This window comes from Callorhinchus milii, unplaced genomic scaffold (assembly GCF_018977255.1).
Source record: "Callorhinchus milii isolate IMCB2004 unplaced genomic scaffold, IMCB_Cmil_1.0 Scaffold1, whole genome shotgun sequence".
NCBI classification, from domain to species: Eukaryota; Metazoa; Chordata; class Chondrichthyes; order Chimaeriformes; family Callorhinchidae; genus Callorhinchus; species Callorhinchus milii.
In genome coordinates this window covers 94,662,943-94,682,984 of record NW_024704742.1, presented here as the reverse complement: position 1 = coordinate 94,682,984, position 20,042 = coordinate 94,662,943, and the positions used below count along the sequence as shown (strand labels likewise).

Genomic DNA, 20,042 nt, shown 5'->3' with positions numbered 1-20,042 from the left:
TGAAGCCAACAACTTCTCAAGCAATATTGCCTCATGCAGAGTTTCTTCTAAATCAACTATTGTGACTATATCTTGGCTGGACAGTTTGTCTGCTGTGTGTAGACGTCATGAGTGCAGTATTTTACATTCCAACCCTGTAATGGGATGTACAGGCAAGCTGAGGTGCCTGCCCACCCATCATAAGAAAACACATGGTGGATAGCTTAACTTGTCAAAAATAGGTCTTCTTGATGGAATACAATTCTTGAAAGATAAATTTCTCATCTTTTGCTATTAATTAAAAAATGCACTCTTGATATAAAATTCAAAAATAATTAGTAATAATGACAGACCTTTTTGCTTCTTATAAAAGCATTCAAAACAAAGAGTTTTTATTTATAAAACAATACCGAATTTAGTCTCTGCTATAATTTGATTTAGACCTAACAGCTATAAGTGTTTAGAATTCTGCTACCTAGTCATCAAGTAACGTGACTGGTTTATTGCTTTGAGACACAGACACGGCTTTACACAGTACATTTAAAATCTTCCCTGGATATGTTTAGGCTTCTCTGGATTTGGAAAAAAAATCAGCAAACATTGATATTAGTTGTTTTTCTGAAATATTCTACAGTCTGACACAAGTAACTTTTTATCAAGAAAAATAGATTTCTTTAGCAATACCAGAAGACGGAGAATTACGCAAAAAAAATGAATTAACACGTTTTGGAGCTTTACAAAGTTAGTTGGGTCACAGTTGTGCAACAACAACAACAAATTACACTTCTATAGCCCCCTTCATGTCAGAAAGATGTCCCAAGGCGTTGGACAGTCAGGGCTTTTGGACACGAGGGAGAAAGAGCCTAAACTCCCCCATCACTCAGAGATACAGTTCAAGATCCTAGTCCTCACCTTCAAAGTCCTCCACTGCTTCGCTCCTCCATACTTCTGTGAACTCCTGACCCTCTACCAACCTGTCCGCTCCTTCCGCTCAGCGGGCTCCAGGTTGCTTCATGTCCCCCGCCTTGCCCGCCCCACCATTGGCAGGTGGGCCTTCAGCCTCTCTGCCCCCACCCTCTGGAACTCCATCCACAGTCCCTCCGCCTCACCACCTTCCTTGCTTCCTTCAAAACCCGTCTCAAGACCCCTGCTCTTCGACCGTGTGTTCGGTCACTATCCTACCCCCCCCCCCCCCCCCCGCCCTCCACTCATCCTGATCCCAACCACCAGATCGGTCGTCCTCCTGACATGAAAGGCACTATACAAATGTTGTTGTAGTTTGAATGATTCACAATGGGAGTTTAAAACGCTCACTTTTACTGAGGCAGCAGAAGAGCCCCAGGTGTTTGACTGAATATTATGATTGTTGATTTGCCTGTTTTTTACCCACCAAGTATGAAAATTCATTGAAAAAAAACTTATAAAAAGTGAAAAATAATAATCAGCAGCCAATGAAAATCAAAAAAAATTCCAATAACCCTGCGTATATAATGCAGATTCCAACTTGCTGGTCATTAGAACTGACCGGGTGAAGAGCACTATATTAATGCAAGTGCTACCAGTGCTGTTTTTAGCTGCACTAAATTACCTTGCTTGAGTTTCAGTGTACTACTCTGTCCGCCTCCCACAATACTATCTGGGATCAGAAAAATGCCCACACATTACAAGACCGCACACACTCTTCTATGCTTGTTAACATTTAGACTCATGTAGCACCTTGAGGCTGCATACTCCACAGCACTTGGTGTTCCACACATGCAGAGATGCATCATCAATAGATGTAAAAACGTTTGTCTTGAAGCCTGCGGGAATTCCCTTTACATAAACGCTATGATATTTGAAAATGACTCACTGCCCAGTCATCCTACTGATACAGCATTATTGACTTATTAAATGCTTTACCCAAAACATTAGTTGAATGATTGACAGTATCACTGATGAGATAAATACCTTAAATCAACCAAACAAGAAACAGTATTCCTCCGCCCCCCCCCACAACCCACCCCCACAACCAACAGTGTTAGACAATACATCAGATTGTAGCTCATTTACAAGAAAGGAACAACCTGTAATTCAGTCTACTCTAGGGAACAAAAATACTCATCACATCATGCAGTTCAATTTCACTTTCTCATGCAATTCATCATTTTGTTCACCTCCACTGAATTTCAACAAAACATTATTACGCACTAATTACTTCTCAGCCAAATTGGTGAACTGGGTGCCTAAAGGAGCAAACACAAATCTACCTACTATTGAACACCCTTACACATCCCTAAAATTATTATCCTAATGCTTATAAACGACAACTTCCAGGTTTGCCTAGCTCCATTTTTATTTTTTAAATTTATTTATCCATTTGGCTGCACATTCACCTTTGCTGGTGTCAATGGTGGAAAAATGGCATCTGAGGTCATGTCTGGTGCCTGATACCCTAACAAAAATACCAAAAAAGATTGGCATTTCACATTGTTGATTTATGCTTAAAGTGACAAACAGAAGCCCACAGCACAGCCAGCCTGGCTGAACAGCAGGACTTGGAAGGGCAGACCAGTCACTGGAGGCAGAGAATTATCCCACTGTTAACCCTGCAAGCCAAAGCACTAACGGGTATGGTGGTCCTTGATAGACAAGCAGCGAGGAGGCTTGCCAGACATATCAATGGTAAGCTTTGCTGTTTTAGTTGGTTGGTCTCCAGCAGTACCTCAATGCACACTCTGGGGTCCCCAAGCCTTGACTCTTACCAACCTGCACCTGATTCTTTCTGGAATTAAGTAAGCAGGATACATCCCTCCAGGGAGAGAGTGCACATTCCATTCCAACAATCTATCTCTGGGATTTCCATGTGTAGGTGGGATGCATGGAAATCTCAGCTTGGTTTGGATACTCTTAAGCATGGTGATGGGTTTCCACATGTCAAGACATGCTCACAAATGACTTAACAGTGATATATGTATTGATGATGTGGAATCTGAGTCAGGGAATGTGAGAAATAACCAGGTGGCCTCAGTAGCCAAAGCCCTCTTGCTTCCCTCCTTACTTTTTTCCCCCCATCACTGGTAGGTGCAAATAAAATTACTGAATCTTGGTACAGAGGTGTTGTTGGTCCTACTAGTCCTGTTGGTGGTAGGGCTGCCACTGTCTTCACTTTCACTGCCACCATTTCTAAAAATAACAGTTGCATGGAGGCAATGATTGATAAGACTCAGGCTTTACTGCCCATCAATACAAAGTGCAGGGTAGGGCAAGGCAGGCAATCAAAACTTTTTTTTCCTTAGCATTTCAAGCTTTCAAATTTCAGACAAATTTGGAACCTACTCTCACTTATCAAGCTGGTTTTCTGTAGAAAACAAGCTGAAAAATTCAGACTGAATTGTCCAAAATTTGCATGCACTGATTCCGGGAAAAAAGTTGATAATCTAACCTCAGGTTGAATTTCTTCAACGAGGAGAGTGGGACAATTTGCTCATTATTTGCCATCCATATCCATGCAGGCTCCGACTGCAGAAGCAGCAGGAACGAGGAGAGCGCGTGCTATTTCTAATGCATTTCTACTTGACAACTGGAGATAACAAGTAAACAAGGTGGGCAGTCAAAACACACAAAATATGTTACCATAGTTAAATTGACTGTTGGACTTCTCACAGTTGATGATGTTGAATCGGTAAGGAGTACCACTTCGCATTCCACTCACTTCAAAGTAAAACCACTGATGATGGTGGTTACTGTTGATGTCAGAGTTGAGGATGAGGTCATACTCAAACCTACCATACACAAGAGGCAAAAGGCAATAAAAACAATGAGGTCCTAGGGTCGAAAAACAAAAGCATCCTCGCAACATATAAATAATTAAGGCCTAGAATTTAAACCATTATGTGATCCAATAGTCTTCAGACAATCAAAAACAACAATAACATGGATGAAACATCAGGGTGGGAAAAGCAATGGTTTTCAACACAATTTCACATTAGTGACTCAAAAGCCCTACTAGGTGATCCTTTTGGTAACCCAACTGTTACACCATTCCTCTTACAACAGCATACTGACAGTTATCAGTAGAATTCTCTATTTACAAATGAATCGCTATTTATTGAATCCTGTTGTGATCCATTGTTTTTTGACCTTTGCGTGGGGCAATACGTATGATTCTCCATACAAGTTGCTGTCTCGACGAGAGTTTGAAGAAAAGAGGTTGCGAAACACTAAGAGTTTTTGGTGGTTGGCTCATTACAGATGTTTGGGAGCAGGTGACTTACCCAACCTCAGTTCAATAATGTGGTATTGATCAAATAAATTGTGAAAATAAATGAAAATTGGAGAACATTTGCATGTGAGTGTGCAAAGAAAGATTGCACAGCTACCAGACCAAATCTGCAGGAGCCTGTAACCAATTTACAGAGGTAAGTTCATCTCAGGAAAAGGTTTGCATTGAGACAATTGTAGCACAGTTCAGAAATTTTGCTATCACTGTTGGCCTATTGTGAAAGTGTTGGATGGACCTACATCTGTAAGATTTGAGCAGCAGCCTTCGAATGGGTGGAATTCAAGTTCCAAATGCCACTTTAACATTTCAAAGTTGCACATATTAGCAGTATGCAGTATCAGTATCCCTCACCAGTATTGCTTTCTTCCACCTCCGACGCATCACCTGTCTCCGCCAATACCTCTCTCCGAAAGCCACTAAAACCCTGTTCCATGCCTTTGTCACCTCTCGGCTGGACTATTCTAACGTCCTCCTCCCGGCCTCCCATCCACTGCCATCCATAAAATCCAGATTATTCAAAACTCTGCCGCCCGCATTCTCACCCGCACCAAACTCCGCTCCCCGATTACTCCAGTCCTTGCCAGACTGCACTGGCTCCCTATCCCAGAGAGGATTGACTTCAAGATCCTCACCCTTGTCTTCAAATCCCTCCACTCCTCTGCACCCCCCTACCTCTCTGACCTCCTCTCTCCCCAAAACAGTACCCATTGCCTTCGTTCCTCCGGGTCTGGCCTCCTCCTTGTCCCCCGAGTCTTCCACTCCACCCTCGGCGGCCGTGCCTTCAGGCACTATGTCCCGAGGCTCTGGAACTCCCTTCCTCACACCCTTTGAATCGCCCCCTCTCTTCCTATTTTCAGGTCCCTGCTGAAGACCTTTCTTTTCGACCGCACTTTTGGTCACCTTCCTCCCTCTCCCCCTGGCTCAGCCCCAGGATACGTTACTGTGAAGTGCTCTGAGATGTCGTCAGGTGTGGAGGGCACTATATAAATCCAAGTTGTTGTTATTGTATAGGGTGCATGCTGAGAAGGGTTGAAAGAAAGATTTCATGTTGAGAAGGGTTGAAAGAAACACTGTTCAGAAAGAGCCCTTCCAACCCCATTCAAGAACAATAGGCTGATGAGTACTAGCCTTGATGGCATATATGAGATGACCATCTGCGCATTTCTGTGCAGTTGATTTGTTTGAAGTAGAGGGCACAGCAATTGTTGCAGCACATTAAACAGTTTAATCTTATTCTGCTTATAAAAAATCATTTGTTTGTTTAAAAAAGAAACTCTTCAAACTTACTTTCGGATTTGAATTGCTTTTCGTAGATTTCCAGATTCAAATCGTGAATTGAACCTCAGAGTGTCTCCATCTTCAGTTAACGGATAGCTGAGTGAGAGAGGGGGGAAGACATCAAGTATATAATTTCAACATCAGAGATAAACTTTAACTTTTGAAGTGGAAAAATCAGCAACGATGAGCCAGATTTTATTAAACAACATGCACTTATATAGCGCCCTCCATACAAGTTACGCATCTCAGAGCACTTAGCAGTGGTAGAGCCTGACACTGAGGGGGGTGACCATAAGCAGGACCGAAAAGGAAGGTTTTCTAGCAGGACTTGAAAAAGGGGAGAGAATGGGCAAGGGGGAGGGATTGAGAGGGAGTGTTCCACAGTTGCAGGGCGAAATGACTAAAGCGCGACCTCCAATGGTGGAGCAGAGTGTGCAAGGAACAAGTAGGAGGCTGGCATTAAACTCACCTTATTAAATCAAGATCATATACAATCTTATCTATGACATCATTTGCATGAATCAGTCTCTCGATATCTTGAAATATTTTGGTCCTGTAGCAGAGAACATTTATTTATTCAGTTCTTACCGATAATTAACAACAACTTGCACTTATATAGCGCCCTCCACGCAAGGTAGCATCTCAGAGCGCTTAACAGTGGCGGAGCCTGACTCCGAACCGGAGGGGGAAGTGTGGGGGGAGAATCAGGAAGGTTTTCAGGCGGGACTTGTAACAGAACAGGACAAAGTAGAATTCAAAATAAAATGTAGTTATAAAAAAAAGTGATCACTCAATCCACGACTATTTGTGAGACACTGCTGTGTGCAATTGGCTGCCGCATTTCACCAGAAAATATACAGTCAATTCACTTTACAATATATTCTATGAAGGCTTTGAGACGTCTCAACAACACGATAAGCCACTAAATCAAATACAAGTATTATTAATAGGTAGTTCTAAGGAAGGAATCCATCAAATATTACCTTATCTTCCATGAACAAATTCACAGAACGAATGGATGGATTTAAATTTTTAACAAATACTTAATTGTTAAGTGAATATTTTCTTCAGGTTTAACTAAGAATGTTGCTCACATTAAAATGCTGTACTGAAAGGAACCAGTGACAGGGTACGAAAAGATTCATTGCAAATTCTGACCATCTCCACTGAAATCAACATCCATGCTCAAGTCCTTCACTTAGTTAATGATTGACAACAACCTTGCAGAGACATTTATTTGTATTTTATGTATTAATGTACTTATTGAAATAAAGTCTGAAAAATAGTGTGGGGGGGATTGTAGCTTGAATGAAATTCAAAAATTCAACAAAAGTTTTTGTTCCTTCATACAAGAAGAAATGGGTTTCTAACTGTAACAATGTCCCATAAATGGACTTGTTGAATCTTTGAAGGTGGTTCAATCAAAACTATTCAGTTCAATTGCAATATATTGTGTACTTATATTTCAATACTGAAATACACTTGAGACAGGCTTGCTACAAACAACTGGCTCAAAAAGTGAAGGTAGTTTCTCCCAGTAATCTGGCCAACAATCCCCATAAATAAAAAAAAATTGTTCATTCACTCCATGGCTATTTTTGGACATTGCTGTGCGCAACTTCCTGCCGCATCTCACCCACAAAATACACAGTATATACTGTGAAGCGCTTTGAGAAATCTCAATGACTTGATAAGGCGCTATGTCAAATGCAAGGATTATTGTTATGGATGCCAACTCTGACAGCAAAGAAGAACAGTAAATATCACATCACCAGCTTAATGCAATGCTCACCTTTGTACACCATAAGGTCTTTCTATGAGAGGCTCCTTGAATGGTGGTGGAACATGGCCAAAATAATCGGGATACGCCACGTCAGTGTATTCAGGAACAGATTTAGTCTTTTTAACAATTTCAATGTAAAGATCAGGATCATTCAGTGGTTGCAAGTTCCCCGAGTCTGTGACCTCTAAATATCCATGTTCCCCCGAAGAATTTGAAGAGGACTCATCCTCAGTGTCTATGCCAGTGCAACACAACTGGCCCAGCTGGGTACCAACCTGCCGCCAAGATTGCGGGTCACCAAACGAGGAGGTGAATAAAGACTTTCCACAACCTGAAAGGTGCTGACACGTTTGGCTGCAGGCTTGCCCCAATGTCAAAAAGCTGGGTTTACTCTCCTTTGCACTCACACAACCATTGTTATAATACTTTGCATTTCCAAATGCACTATTATAGTGCAAGGACATACTGTTCAATTTTTTTGTGATCTCATTGTCCTGGTATTGTGAAGATGTCAATGTATCTCCATTTTGCTTAGAGCAGTGCAAGTTAGCAGCATTGATACTCTCTTTGCTTTGCTGGTTTATAGGTGTTTCCAATTCATTGCCCTGCACAGGTGCTTGGCAAGCATTGGATACAAACAGCTGTCCAGCCAGCCTGTCCTTATCTTCAGCAGGAGCTCTCATCACACTATCTGCAGACAGTTCCTCTCCTGCCGTAGGTACGACAATAGGCCCGGTCAGCTTCACGTCAGTTCCTGAAACGTTCGGGCTCATCTTTTCAGGAAGATCATAAGGCTACAACAAGTAAAATGGGAAATAAAAACAAAAAAGTTATTGAATTATAAAGAGGTCCTTGCACAAGAAGATAACGGCTTGGAACTTGAAAAGGACAAAATGCCTTCTACTTTCACAGGCCATGTCAAGTCTGCCCTTTCATGGACATTACGGACCCATTTTATCTCTTATGGGAATCAGCATAAACAATCATTACCCCCAAAGGTCATTGTGCAAACGTAGACAATATTCATCTCTTACATTCACCCTAGACCTGCTACTCCCCCCTCAAAAGAAATTCCCTTAAAACAGTAGAGTACACCTTTACCATAAAACAACTCAATACCTCTCAGAAGCTCTCTGACACGAGGCACAAAAACTTCTATTCCACCTCTGCGCAACAAGAGATCAGTTCTTAAACACTTTTCTTGCATCCCAAGAGATGCAAAGTCTCCATCCCACCTGATTTTCTGGCACTGATTACTAACCCTTCCTCCTACCCAGAGATCCTTCAAAAGGCAGAATTTCTGTTAAACATCTAAAGTTATTACCACTTCAAAACACAAAGTACAGAGCAATCATGAAAATAAGCACTTGTGGAAAGCCGCATTTCTCCATAAAATAATGCATTTCAGAGCAACATGATGGGTTTGAAGCTCTCAGACTGGAATTAAATACCCGGCTCCAACACAAGATTGTCATGAAGCAGAATTCTCTACATTCAGTGCCAAGTAAATGGAGTCCCTAAGGAGACCCAGACACTTTTCCTGGCGTTGGTGCCTTTTATAGTGCAGTTTTCCTGCTCAAGCAATCTTTCAATCCTAATGAATGATTAACTACCTATTTGCTTTTTTTTAAAAATTAAGATACATCATAGTAAGCAATTGGTATAAATAAGTCAGGCTCAACCTAAATGTAAAGGGATTTTGAGGAGCTTTCAAATCTTTCCCAAGAAGTACAACGGAACCCTGTTATAACAAGCTCACTATCACCCTGGTTCACTTATACCACGATTGGAATGAACACACTGACAATATACTTAGCAAATAAATCCACCCGCCTGACTCCAATAACTCTTCAAAACGTTGATTGGCACATAGAACGCCAACCAGATGCTCCACATGTTGGCTATTTTGGCTTCCCATTGACTACACAATGGACGATTTCTGTGTCAGCAGGTTGCCACTGAGAGCACTTCCTGTGAGCTGCTGATGAAGCCAGACCTCTTTTTGCGCAGATGTACAGTTAAAGATTCGATGTCTGATATTCATGCCCGGTTTTAGCGCAGGATGGGATTTTATGAACCCCCAACTGCCAAGTTAAAATGGGGCTCTATTATCATACGGCATATACAGTCATAATGTGACTCTCCTTTGCCAAACAATCTCTTAACTTCATTCTGCCAAGTTTAATCAGGGGTTAAATTCAGCATAAGGGCAAAGAATATGGACATCGAGCACATGGCCCTCTGCTGACAAGGGTCTGAAATTAAACTCTGAGTGTGCATTCCATTCCAACAATCTCTCTCTGTAATTTCCATGTGCATTTGGGATGCATGGATTCTCAGTTTGGTTTGGATACTTTTAAGAATGGTGCTGGGTTTCCGCGTGTGCCAAAAAAAAGTCTGTGCAGTAGCAACAGTTTCCCTTGATGGGGCAATGACACCTGCAGATTGAATCGTTGATAAGCTTTCTTGAGAGAATAAAGTGTCTTAAGCTATAATTTGTAATGTGCGAGAATTGTAAAAACTCCATTGTAATTAACAACAATACTTCTTTTTAAAAAATCAACCTATCCTGAACTCACTACAAAACAGGCTTAATGAGGTCTATTATTTTACTGAACCAATTATACCTGAGATGCATCTCAAAAAAAGATTGGACACGAGAGAGAATGAAATTCAAACAAATAGAATTTCAAACAAATAGGATAGGCCTGAAAATTACAACTCTCCAATCCACAATGATAATAAAAAAAGTTAAGCACAATATATTAAACAAACAAGGATCTAGAAACTGGGCTGGGAGCATAGACTTGGATCAAACAACAAGTCAGTTTAACAAAAGAGATATATGGTGTCCCCTCTACTTCTTCCAATCAGTGACTTTTCAGCAGTATCAGCTATCACAAGTACCACATCACTTGCACTGTAAAATAAAATCATACCCCTGACCACCAACACAGGAAGTTTTCCTTTCTATCAATCACCAATGTTTCTATTTGGTGAACAAAGATGAATGAACGGAGAATGGCCCTAAGGTTTGACAATGGTACTGTCAACACATAGTGCTCTGTACGGATGTCATCTAATGAAAGACAGTGTACAATGTAAAAGAGCAATTAGTTATATGATGCAAAGAGTTTGAAATGCCAGGTTACGTCCAAAATAGGAGAATCAAGATTTTCACTGTGACTCTTATTCTGCCATATGTTCTCTCCCTTCCTCTTCCTGAAGGAACATGACTCTCGTTTTCTGCTGCTAAAATACAATTCCATTTGACCACATGAATCTCATCCAATGAGCCATTTGTATTCATGCCTGGATAGTGAGCAACGCCAGACTACTCAACTGCAGGCTTCTCACTGGACTCCCACACGCACTCCCACCTTTCAGCAGAGAACGTCGATTTAAACCCAGGCTGATTGATGCCTTTCAACAAGGAGAAAGCTAAGGCCAATTGTACACCCTGCTCTCAAACTACCGCCCCATCTCCAGCCTCCCTTTCCTTTCCAAGGTCCTGTAACGAGTCGTTGCTTCCCAGCTTCACTCCTTCCTCTCCCACCACACCCTTCACAAACCCCTCCAATCGGGTTTCCGTGCCGCCCACAGCACAGAAACAGCTCAATATCTATATGCTCCCTCTTGGTGACATCACCCGAGGCTGGGGCAACTTCCACATATATGCAGATGACACCCAACACTGCCTCCAACTCTGACTCCAGAACCACTGCTGTGCTGACAGAATGACTGTCAGACATCAAGTCCTGGATGAGAGCTAACTTTCTTCAGTTGAAAGTCAACAAGACCGAGGCTCTCCTGATTGGCTCCCGTCAGTGCCTCCACACTTCAGGCACTGACAGCATCACCATTCAAGGATACACACTCCACCTTGCTAAGCCAGTCCAAAACCTTGGCATCTTGTTTGACCCTAACTATCCTTTCTACCCCACATCTGTGTCATGACCCGCTCTGACTTCCCCCACCTCCGCAACATCACTCGGCTCCGTCACTGTCTCACCGCAGACTGCCAAAACCCTCATACACGCATTCATAACATCCAGTCTCGACTATGCAAACTCCCTGCTTGTCAGCCTCCCCAAAGACTCCCTCTATAGCCTGCAGATCGTCCAGATCTCTTTAGCCTGTGTCCTCTCCCGCACCAGGCTCTGTGACCCTATCACCCCCATCCTTACCTGACTCCACTGGCTTCCCATCACACAGATGATACAGTTCAAGATCCTGGTCCTCATCTCAAAGCCCTACATTGCCTTGCTCCACCCTACCTTTGCGACCTCCTAACCCCCTACAAACCTGCCCTCTCCCTCCACTCAGTGGGCTCCGGCCTGCTTCATGTCTCCCGCTTCATCCGCCCCACTATTGACGGGCGAGCCTTCATCCACTCTGCCCCCACCCACTGGAACTCCATCTCGCAGACCCTCTGCCTCGGCCCCTCCCTTGCCTCCTTTAAGACCCATCTCAAGACTCTTCTTCGACCATGCCTTCGATCACCCTCCTTCCCCCCCTGCCCTCCACCCTCCCCAATCCCGATGACCAACTCGGGTCCGAAACACTGACTGTCCAGCGCCTTGGGACGTCCTCCCGAAGTGAAAGGTGCTATACAAATGTAATTTTGTTGTTGTTGTATCACAGCTGAGATCAGCTAACTCTGATCTGCATGTGCCATGACCCACTACACAAGGCCTCAGAAGACGTCTCCATTTTCATTTAAATTATTTCAAGCACTGCATCTTTCAAGATGAGAGCTGACAAAATACATGTGTAAAGTGAATCAATGGAGAACAGATGTTTGGGAAATAATTGGGCAAACAGGAAAGGTTCAGTCAATAAGCACTACCTGTTTAACACAAAATTTTTAACACAATAAATCATTATTAAAGAGTGTTGTACATGTTATAGAGCAGGTATTATGCATTTTGCCACTTTCAATGCTATAAGTGGCATCTATTTAGATAGGCATTTGTTAGGTCAGGGTATTATAAGGGATATGGGGCAAGGGCGGGTAACTGGACTTGAGGTACGGAGCAGCCTTGATCTTATAAAATGGCGGAACAGGCTCGAGAGGCTGAATAGCCTACTCCCGTTTCTATGGGGGAGAAGCAGTCAGGTGGTGATCACACTAACAAGATGGAAAGAGAGAGTGTGAACCTGTGCTGCCAAAAGTTTACCCATTGCATTAATTTGACTAACACTACAGATTGGCAAAGTATAAAACCAAGGTACAAATTCTTTGAGCTGTGCTAAAATGTGCAACATTCTACCAATTATAAAAATGAAAATATATCTGGCCACTTATGGCGTTGAAAATGCAAAATGAATATTCTGACCTGCTATATAACATGTAGAACACCCTTTAATAATGATTTATTGTGTTGAAAATTGTGTGTTAAGCAGCACGTTGATAGATTATGCTTATTGAATGGTCATAGCCAAACAAGAGTGATATTACATTTCAAAGTGCAAAACTAACAATAATTTCCAAATTATCTCTGGGCTCATGGTTGTTTAAAGTTTTTCGTTATTTTACCAAATCTGCCACTCCACCTTTAAACGGTTCTGCACTGACCTCTTACCTCCTGACCTTTATTCTGGATGCACGCTAACTTCTTTTCCTGTAGGAGAGTAGCCATTTCCTTCTTCCTATCAACATCTGCACTGGCACACAAGTAGAGCAACTACTTATCTTTCCAAACTGAGAATGATTCAGCTACAACAGGAAAAAGCATGTGCATTTTCAGGATGCAGGATGCATTCTTCTCCTTTGACAGACGTCAAATATTAGCACAAAGCAAGCAGGTCCTCATAGCACGTAGAAACCAGACTTTAAATGCTTGCTGAAGATTCTAAGCAAGGGCCTGTAGTGAAGTATTTTTAGCAAACTTTGAAAATGAGAATCCCACATTAGTATTTGAGAAGCAGCAGTTTAACGAATTTAAGTGAATTTAAACAGAAGTTAAAAAAAAGACCAGAATACAACATTAAAGATGGAAAATCAGCTCTAACTTTTAATAAAAACAAGATATGATGGTACAAGACAAATGTGGACTTAAGTACTATTCACTGTGGAGTATAGAGAGAGTTTTATTAAATGCGCTGCTGATCTCCAAGTGTATTCTGTGAAGCACTTAGAGACATCTCGAAGACATGATAAGGTGCTATATCAAATGCAAGGATTATTATTACCATCATCATCATCATCATCATGACTCCAGCTGTACGAATGCCAGTGTAAGTTGTAAACTGCAAACCTAAACTTAAAGGTCGCAACAGCTGAATGCTGACAGTACAGCCAGTGTGCAAAGATTATTATTATTATAAATCTGAAAAGCAACATACTGTTCAAGCTCTCAGCCTCCATCACTGCATTGTAAGGTATCAGCCTGGCTCAATTGGTAGCACTGTTATCTGTATCAGGCTTGTGGGTTCAAGCCCCACATCTCATGTTGTAACTTTTGAGCTCATAGTCTAGACTCAGACTCCAACGCAGTGTTGGGGGGGTATTGCATTGTTGGAAATGTTATCCTTCAGATGAGACATTAAACCGAGGCCTCATCTGACTGTTTTGGTGATCGTTAAAGATCTTGTGACAACTATTTCACCCAGTGTCCTGGCCAACAAATTCTCAGATTAAATTGGTCATCCACTTCATTTCTGTTTGTGGGCCATTGCTATGTGCAAATTGCCTGTCACTTTCGCCTGACAATACACTTCACATAATTTACTGTAAAGTAATTCTGGTGATGGGATGAAGTGCTATGTCAAATGCAACAATCATCGTAATTATTATTATACTAATAATGTTATGCTGTTCATTATTTAATATGATATGCATAGCCCAATCAATCCTATTAACCATCAGTAGATTAAAAATCATTCATGCTCTGAATACAAATAGTGAACCCGTGGAACAGGCTCCCTAGGGAGACGGTTTCCTTACTCCACATGCCTAATAATAATCCCTCCAAAAAAAAAACAATAATTAAATTGGTCATTTTCAATCTACGACTGTTTGTGGGACATTGCTGTGCGCAATTGGCTGCCGCATTCGCCCACAAATATACAGTCAATTCACTTTACAGTGTGTTCTGTGAAGCGCTTTGGGACGTCCTCCCGACGTGAAAAGTGCTATATCAAATGCTAGGATTATTATTATTATTATTGAAGCAGGAAGTGTTGATTCCTTCAAACACAGATAAGATAGTTTTCTTTTAGGAAATAACATTATGGGATACAGTACATAGGCATCGGGACATACGTGCATGCGACCGCCAGGAAGGTGGAAGGCAAACTAGATGGAGCTTAGTCTATTTTTCGTTAAGCATTTCTTATGTTCTTATGAACGAAATCACAAAACATAATATTTTAGGTAACATACTTGGTATTTTCTTCTGTGTTGACTCTTTGGACTTCCCTCACAACAAGGCATAGCACTCCTGGGCAAGGGAGTGGGCGGTTAACCTACTCCCTATACCACTCCATGACCAGATTCTGACTTTACTTTCAGGTTTACAATAAGTTTGGAAACCATCTGGTCTCTGTCTCTCAGGACAATTGCAATCAGGAATTCACTGAAATTATAGGTATGAATATATAATTATTAGTTAATTATATAATTATGAATTAGATAATTATTTGGGAAGGACAAGTTTGCAAGGCTATGGGAAGAGAATGGGGAGTGGGACTGATTTCGATAGCTCTTTTCAAAAAGCCGGCACAGACAAGACGGGCCGAATGGCCTCTTTCTGTGCTGTATAATTCTATATGTACATATATAAAATATACATCTACAGCAACTCAGTGGAGTCCCAACATATATGGGCTCTGAGCACACTTATACTATTTCATAAACATTTTCATAAACACCCGCTGTAATAACACAGCTCAGAAAGTCAATGATAAAGCCAAAAAGAAATGTAATTGTACAAATCACTGCAATTAAACAGTAAAAAACAAGAAACTGATTTATAAGTTTAAATGACCGTTTGTTTGACCAATTTTAATCAGTGAGAATGAAATACTTTCCCAAAACAGCCGCTGCTGTCAAAATATCTTTTACATATAGAATATGCACACGTATGCGAGCTAATAAAATGCTCTTGTCTGGTGAGATGCACAGATTTACCAACCTATGGAAACATGCCCTGTAGATGTCACTCAAGTGACCTGCAGCACAGTTATTCAATCATTGCGTCAGTTTGCAAGCCCACTGACAGCCAGCGAGGAACCTTACTCTGCATGTGTAGTACAATTACTGAGCATTTGTATTTTTCAACCTGTCAACTTCAATAACAATGCAAAACATTGCCAAATAGAATAAACTGATAAAGTAAGCAGAACAATCCAAGTTTTTTTAATCAACGAATGGTATGATATGCAGCAACTTATTCCGAACCTTCTTTGAATAATCAAAATCTACTTTGGTCTACACTGCCAAGAGTTACCTTTGTAATAATTAAATGAAAAAGGTTTTAAGCAGAATATGAGGCAAAGGAAACCAAGTAGAGTGGCTAAATGCAGTTTGAGGCAGGGATCCAGTTGCACTGAAGAGGTTTCAAACTGAGAATACTATCTCATAAAGGACTTTAATTGCTATTATACTGCCACTCTTATTTCACTCTCACTAATTAAGTGGGCCAAACAAAAAAGCATTGAAACTGCATACTTCAAAGGAAAAAAAAATCAGATTTATTTTACAATAGAACGGTTGGGTAGTTAACGTTGCTGTTCTATGCTCTTAACATTGTATTTATTCTTTAATAGACTGTTTCACCATTAATGTCGTGCCAGGTGGATTTATTTTTGGTCAGCTAGGTGTCAAGTGACACATAATAAAATAATAATAATAATCCTTGCATTTGGTATAGCACTTTATCACGTCTTCGAGATGTCTCAAAGCGCTTCACAGAATATACGGTAGAGTGAATTGACTGCATGGTTTGTGGGTGAAATGCGGCAGCCAATTGTGCAAAGCAGTGTCCCACCAACAGTCGTGGATTGCGTAACCAGATTATTTATTTCTTCATTTTTTGAAGAGATTATTACCCCCGGAAAAGCGATCTACCAATCGACTGACAACCAGGTTTATACTTACTGCTAAGCGAACAGAGGCGTGTGGAGTAAGGAAACTTATCCAAAGTTTTGGCCCGCCCAGGAATCAAACCCAGGTCCTATCGCTTGCGAGTCGAATGCTCTAACCACTACACTACAGGACTCCACATGCGGAAACCTATCACATCCTTAAAAGTATCCACAAGAAAATCCAAATCCATTTATATGACACCTACACATGGAAATTTCTCTATCCCTGGAATTAAATTGGAACTGGAGGGCTACGTCCCGTTTACCTTATTCCAGAGAGTATTAGGCACAGGTTGGCAACAGCAAAGCCCATTAGGGCTTTGACTTCATAGAATCATAGAATTATACAGCACAAGAGGAGGCCATTCAGCCGATCGTGTCTGTGCCAACTCTTTGAAAAGAGCTATCCAATTCAATCTTACTCCCCCGCTCTCTCCCCATAGCCCTGCAAACTTGTCCTTCCAAATAATTATCTACTTCTCTCTTAAAAGTTGTTATCGAATTGGCTTCTACCACCCTTTCAGGCAATGCATTCCAGATCCAAACAACTCACTGTGTGAAAAGATTTCTCCTCACCTCCCCTATTTCTTTTAACAACTATTTTAAACCAGTGTCCTCGGGTTACCAACCCACTTGCCAGTGGTCGGTAACCCTTTTCACTTGCAGGTTTAAAAGAAGCCAAGAGCAAAGAATATCAATTCCCAGACTGGTCTGCTCCTCCAAGTTTTGCCAATGAGCCAGTCTAACGTATCTGTTATTAGCAGTGCCCTGAAGAACTGCAAACCTGCCTGGCTTAGGAATCGAATTACCAAAACCACCAGAGAGGCTTGACAGGATTATAACATTCCACTGCCAAGCATGTTGCCTTGGACCCAAGCTCAGCTCCAAGGACACCCTGCTTACCTTAATTCTTCCCCTCCCAGGAGGAAAGTTACATTTTGGCATGAGGGGGGTAGAAGGAGAAAAGCAGGCAACAAAAAAAATACTGAAACCAATCAATCAATAGCACAAAATACAGCAACCTTGAACTAGTCACATACAATCTGAACTGTCACGATCAACTTGAACTGTGATCAAAAGCGTAGACAAAGCACCTCCCACTATTTGCATTTGTGATTTGCAATTTGTTTTCTATACTATAAATTATTAGAACATAAATGTTTATGCCATAAATTATTAATTAAAAAAACACAATACTACAGAATTCATTGAAGATGGGTGGATTCAATATCTCACTGCAGAGAAAAACCTTATGTGACTGTGCAGGAGCTGGAGGAGAAGCCGTTGGAAGAGACAAAATGAAGTCACTGAGACAGGTAAGACTGAAACCAGGAATGGACAGAACAATGGAGGTGGTGCAGGAGGAGAGACAATTTGATGCCGTACTCTTTCATTCTGCTCATTTGATGCCTTTAATCTAATGTATAGCAGAAAACGATATGAATTACAAGTACATAAAAGATTTGTACAGCATATTTTTACATCTGGAGTGAGAAGTTTAAATTGCAAACTATTTTCAGTATTAAATTGGTTAAAGCTCTATTTGCCCTGATGGCTTTTTGCTAATGTCATGATACTTAAGAGAAAATATACTAGTTTTATTGACCAGCGTCTGGATGGATCCCAAAAGAAGTGTAAACACCAGAAACATTGTTTTTTACCTGAAAGTCTTCAGTGAGCTCTGGGAAAAAACGTACATATTCTTCCAATTCTTCTACTGGACGCCTCAAGTCTTGCACCGGCTTTAACTTGTTAATATCGGTTTCAATATCATCATTCTGGAAGGAAATAGAGTGCTCTTTATTATATTAGACAATTAAGTTAACATATTTCATACCTAACTCCATTTCTCCCATATTTGCTTCTAAGATGTTATTCATTTTCTTTGACAGCCAAAGAATGAAACAATTGTGACTGAGATTTTGTTAAGGCTTCTACTGTTGTTTGCAAGGACAGAAAATGGCCTCTAAAGGATAACATAACTCTCAAGGCCTATTCACAGTTATAACATAGGCCAATATCCAGCCTCTCAATAAGCTTGGAAAAGTTGTTTTCGGCTCTTGAAAATGATACTTGCTAAAGTGGGAACACAGGATAGTGCTGTTGAGAACTTTCTGGCCAGGTTTGGACACTACAATTATTCAGAAGTTGAAAAGAATCTCTCAACAATCGTTACCAATAATCCTTAAATAACAGAGAGTAGGAAGGAGACCTGAGAGGTTTTTAAAATTACGAAGCATTTTGGTAACAAACATGAACATTATTTTCCATTGGTCAGTGAGTCAGTGACACAGTCAGTGAGTCAGTGAGCACAGAATTAAGGCAATTACCAAAAGAACAAAGGAAGAGATTTGGAGAATTGTTTTTCCCCAGAGACCTGTTGGAACATTATATGTCCCTAACTAGAATGGCGCTCAAGGCAGAATCCATATTAACTTTTAAAAGTAATTAAAGATCTGAAAGGGAGAAAGGAAGGGCAAGAGAATGGGACTAAATGCATAGCTAAATAGAGAGCCAGCATGATAGGCTGATTAGCCTCCTTCTTTCTCTTTCAAGCCTCCTGATTTAGGAATATTGCGCTTTTGAACATTGTGTAACTTGCAAATAAATGGTGTCTAATATCACCACCTTCAGGTTTTCATCTTTATCTTCATCTTCATTTTCATTGTCTATTTCAGTCTCAATGTCATCATTGTCATCACTTTCATCTACAACGTCATCCACTAAAACAAGGAAAGACCATTTTAACGTGAAGTAATCAACCAGTAATCATAGAACCTTACAGTACAGAAGGCCATTCAAACATGATTTGGTGAGAGACAAACGGATACCTGTATCTAGGTCTCTATCACAGCATCACTGCATTTAGCCAGCCTCCCCGCAGATTGTAAAACAAGCTAAGCTTCCAAATCAAGATTGAATTAAATTCTGGAATTGAGCTTCCAATTCACATAACTTGAGATCATTGAGCCCTATGGCTTTGTAAAACAAATGTTTGACTCATTTAGTTAACAAGTTAATATGATTTCTGTTGAAATATTAAGCGTAGCATAATTAATATCCCTACTTGTACCCTAACTTTCTGCACACCTGCTAATGGCAGCATAGAAGTTTAAAACATATGTAAGGTACCATTCATGTGCCGGGATTCTTTTTAAATATATATATTCCTCTCCCCCTGCCTTTCTCTATCTCTAACCCTCCATTACAGCTGTAACAAATTGCTGAACAAATTCATTCAGTTTGTACTCCTTTGCTAAATATTGCTCAGTTCCCACCCACCAGTGTCTCCTCACCTCTTTCTCAGCTGCTGGCTCCAACTCTCAGAGCTAGGCCACAACCTTGGTGATTTGTTTGACTCGTAGCATTACTTTAAGTTTTCAACTGGCCCTTGACCATCCCCTTCCTCCACCTGCGCAGTTGAGGGTTTACACTCAAGCTGGGGATTGGATTCAGGAGGGGTGGGAGTGGGCTAGTGGGGGTGGGAGTGGGAAGATGACCGATGGCATAATCAAAGAGGAAGGTCTTGAGACGGACCTTGAAGAAAGTGAGGGAACGGGTGAGGCAGAGTGGGGTCAGAGAGGCTGAAGACCCGACCACCGATGGTGGGATGAGCAGGGTACGGTGTGAAGCAAGCCAGCGCCTATC

General features: G+C 41.1%; 1 protein-coding gene across 4 annotated transcripts in view; it reads right to left on the bottom strand.

The window, feature by feature from the left end:
• The window catches only part of agtpbp1 (ATP/GTP binding carboxypeptidase 1), a 130,471-nt gene that overhangs the window by 41,162 nt on the left and 69,267 nt on the right, over positions 1–20,042 (bottom strand). For all 4 annotated transcript variants that reach the window (XM_007908036.2, XM_007908035.2, XM_042333395.1 and 1 more), the window contains 6 exons: positions 19,023–19,117; positions 18,056–18,172; positions 7,314–8,098; positions 5,991–6,074; positions 5,531–5,617; positions 3,595–3,743 (listed from right to left, as the gene is read on the bottom strand). In XM_007908036.2, coding sequence (XP_007906227.1) covers positions 3,595–3,743; positions 5,531–5,617; positions 5,991–6,074; positions 7,314–8,098; positions 18,056–18,172; positions 19,023–19,117 — 1,317 coding nt within the window. The remainder of the gene's footprint in view (positions 1–3,594; positions 3,744–5,530; positions 5,618–5,990; positions 6,075–7,313; positions 8,099–18,055; positions 18,173–19,022; positions 19,118–20,042) is intronic.